Source organism: Diuraphis noxia, unplaced genomic scaffold, assembly GCF_037042655.1.
Source record: "Diuraphis noxia isolate RWA-SAM2 unplaced genomic scaffold, SU_Dnox_SAM2 contig0001, whole genome shotgun sequence".
Classification (NCBI taxonomy): Eukaryota; Metazoa; Arthropoda; class Insecta; order Hemiptera; family Aphididae; genus Diuraphis; species Diuraphis noxia.
Window position 1 is genome coordinate 83,730,851 of NW_028301711.1, and position 3,967 is coordinate 83,734,817.

Consider the following 3,967-nt stretch of genomic DNA (forward strand, 5'->3'; position numbering starts at 1 on the left):
TGTATTCATTTTCAAAGTCATATTAAAAGTTTAAAAAAACAAAAATGTGTTTTTCCAAAAACAATTTTAGAAATGAGTATTTATATAAGAAACAACAACTTTGTAGAAGTCTATCCATATATTGACATAGCACTAAGAATGATACTCTGTACTCCAGCTACAAATTGTTCAGCTGAACGGTCTTTCTCTACACTAAAAAGAGTTAAGAGCTATTTAAGATCGACGATGAAAGAAGAGAGACTGAACGCATTAGCTGTTCTCAACATTGAATCAGAAATTACAAGGGAATTAGACTACAAAGATATAATTGAAGATTTTGCTAATAAGCAATCTAGAAAAAAATTATAATCACTTTACATATTGTATTCATTTTTGTAGATTTTTTTGCAATAATAATTTTTTTATATAATATAATATATTATGTTCTTATACCTATTATGCATACATTTTAATAATAGTAATTAAAACATGAAAAATTGACAAATCAAAGTGTATTAAGAAAAATCAAAAAGGTGGATCTATTTTTTTTTTGGAGTGGGTGGGGGGGGGGGGGCGTACAAATATGGTTACCCAGGACGCAAAAATTGTAAATACGGCCCTGCGGGTAGGGATATGGTTTGAGCGCTATCGGTGTTTGGTTCTTCAGGAGTATGTCGTGTTCGATTAATCTGATGCGACCCACATCGCCGCTGAAAACGTCCGGGTAGTTGCGAATTACTTCGGTTATTTTCGCGCGCGTGTGTATGTCGCCATGTATTACCAAATTATCGATGTCTGGTGTAGGGTGGTGGTGGCTTTTCCGAAACTTCCAGCATGCCGTTGTTCTCCTATGTGTACCTAAGTGGATCGTGCTCGTTGTGTAGTCCCAGGTGACTTCGTTGTGTACGAGGAAGTCGTGACCTAGGAGCATGTCGCAGTATAGGTTGTCCAGAATGGCTGCGGTGAAAGTGACCGTTAGATCTCCGATCCTGGCTACGAATGTGGCGGTACCACTTGTCATTGTGGTGTGTCCGTCCGCCATTCGTACGTGTGTGGATTGTCCGTGGTGTGGTGTGCCAAATGTGTGTGCAATGTTCGGGCTTACATATGACTTTTGTGCTTGTGAATCGAGTAGCGCTGTTACGAAGCCTGACCTAAATTCGAGCTCGACCGCGGGGGTCGGAATTTTGTCGGGGCATGTTCGTTTTTCGTTCCTCGTCGTTGGTTGTGTACTGTAGCGGGGCAACTGGTTCTGAACCGCGTTTCCGGTGCTCTGGTGAGCGGTTTGCACCGCCATTATCAGAGCGTCCGTTTCGGTTGCCTCTGTGCTACTTGTATGTTCCAACGGTGCACGCGTGAATTTCATAGTAGTGGTCTGTGTGTTTGTGTGTGGTGGTGACGACCTACTACATAATGAAATTTTGTGTGTGTGGGCGGGTGATATATCTGATGACGCCGAGCTTGTTGATGCGCGTTTGACAGTTATATCCCCGTCCGTGATGCCGAGTGTTGCTGGTGGTGGCGTTGTTGTGTGTGTGTGTGTGTGTGTGTGTGTGTGTGTGTGTGAGACGGCGGCGCGGACAAATGTCCGCCGACTCAGTTGCCGTTTCCCGACGCCGGTGTGTACCCGGGGCAGTCACTGTTCCAGTGAGGCCCTCCGCAGTATTTGCACGGGTTGGGCGGTTGTGGTTTTCCATTGACATGGTACGGTATTAGTCATTAGATAATTAAAATATTAATTTAGTTATGATATTTTTATAATTATTTTGATTTTAGATTCAAGAAGCATGGTCTCTTTTAAACCCTTTGTTCAATAATAATGATGAAGAAAATAGTCTAATAACATATGTTGAAGAAACTTACGTACTTGGAAAAATCGGTATGAGAACAAGGGGTAGGCCTAATAATGTGCCTTCACGTAATCCTCCATTATTTTCACCAGACATTTGGTCAGTTTCCAATCGTGTTAGGTTAGAACTTCCGAGAACAACCAATACAGCTGAATCGTGGCACAAAAAGTTAAATCGACTTACATCTCCTCATTCAGGTAAAAGTCATATTTTTATATTTTTGTTTCATAAATATTTTATTTTATATATTTTATTCAGGGCTTCACAAATTTATTACAATTGTGCAAAAAATTCAAGCTGAAACTGAATCACAGATTGAACTGTTAATATCCGGTCATCAAATAAAGAAGAAGAAATATGGTGTGGAACGCAATTTCAGATTGCAATCAATTCAACAACGAATAAACGACAATCCTAATTATTGTAAATTGGAGTTTTTAAAAGCGATTGCATACCCCTTACCATATTTTTTATTGCTAAATAACTGATTAACCAAATTGCATGATTTACAAATTTTTTTATTATCTTCTGGAAGTATAATAGAGCAATTTTTATGCCTCCAGTTGTATGTAGCATCAATGTACACGGTTTCACTTTTAAATTTCAGATTTTCATCTTGGACATTAACACCTTTACAGATATCTTTATTATTGGACGCGCCGGAAGCATAAAATAATATTACGCGTGCCCGAACGCCAATGCTTTAGGGCACCACTAACACCTAGGGCGGATAAATAATATGGAGATAGCTGGGTGTGTAGTGGTGTAGTAGCTCAAACAGCAGTGGTCGGGGTTGCCGGGCAAATACTGTAGAACTACGTAATGCGTGTTGTGCGAAAGGTGTGTTTTTGTGTACGAGTGTGTTTATATGTGATGTGTGTATAATTAATGAAACTAAAATAAAAAATAAAGGGTAACACAATTGCTGGTAAATATATAGTTGTTGTATAATACAAATAATAATAATAATAATAAAATCACAGCAACACAAATGTATAAAAATATAATAGGTAGGTATGTATAATAAATTAAAGCCCTTATGGCTATAACAGTATATAATATATTGTGGCCCTTCTGGCCCAACAGAACAAGGTTAGGTTAGATATAAATATAAATGAGCGGTCCTTATGGCCAAGCAAATGACAATATAATATGACGGCAGCTATTAGAGCTGTAGCCCGTATAATTCAGTATATCAAGTATAAATGATACTAAATAATATATATAATAAAATTCACAGCAAAAATTAATAGATAATAAAAATAAAGGTATAATTCACGGTAGCTATTAGAGCTACGTAAAAACATAAAAAGGTTAGCCCTTCTGGCTCAACAGATTAGAAAAATATAATATAGAAAACAATTGGTGCAAATTAATCTGCGGTCCTTATGACCAAAAAAATATAATACTTTGCAAATTTGCAGTAACTATTAGAAATATAGAAATAATATAAGGTCCTTATGACCAAGAATAATATTATAATAATACTATGCGCCCTTCTGGCACATCAGAATAATACAGATATATATTATAGCCCCTTATGGCCAACAGCTAAATAAGTATAATAAAAACAATAATTATAATAATATAAGTATGCGGCCCTTTTGGCACGACAGAAAAATAATAAATAGGTAGCCTTCTGGCCTAACAATTGAATAATAATAGTAAAACTCACAGTTTGTGGAGCGCAGACTGGCCAGCTGGTCCTGTGCTAAAATAATATAAAATAATACACGGCAAAGATAATAACTTATCAATAATATAATAAAATGCTGCCTTTATGGCTTACAATGATAGAATAGGCATACGATATAAAAATGCTCTTGGCGTTTAGCACCGAAATATAATAAAAATTACAGAAGCCCTTCTGGCATTCACATTTATTAAAAAACAATAAAATAATTATAAATTGCACTTAATAATATTTTTTGTATGTGTTGAAAACGATCGGAACAACGTATCAGCAGAGACAGAGAGTCACGGCGGCCGGGTTAACTAATAATAATCGCGCAGCCGATGCGGCGGCAGCGGCGGTTATCTACATATTATATAATAATTCACAATGCAATTAACAAGAATAAAACAATACAAAAATAACTACTAGGTATGTGCTCTGTGTGTGTGTGTCCAGCTATTAC

The 3,967-nt window shown here is 36.9% G+C and overlaps 1 protein-coding gene across 1 annotated transcript; it reads left to right on the forward strand.

Annotated features, from left to right (window-relative positions):
- Positions 1-1,807: 1,807 nt before the first annotated feature.
- Positions 1,808-2,368, forward strand: LOC149062141 (uncharacterized). Its single transcript, XM_089217957.1, has 2 exons — positions 1,808-2,026; positions 2,088-2,368. Exons 1-2 carry the CDS (start codon positions 1,861-1,863, stop codon positions 2,315-2,317), a joined length of 396 nt encoding a protein of 131 aa, XP_089074083.1. The 5' UTR covers positions 1,808-1,860; the 3' UTR covers positions 2,318-2,368.
- The last annotated feature ends 1,599 nt before the right edge of the window (positions 2,369-3,967 follow it).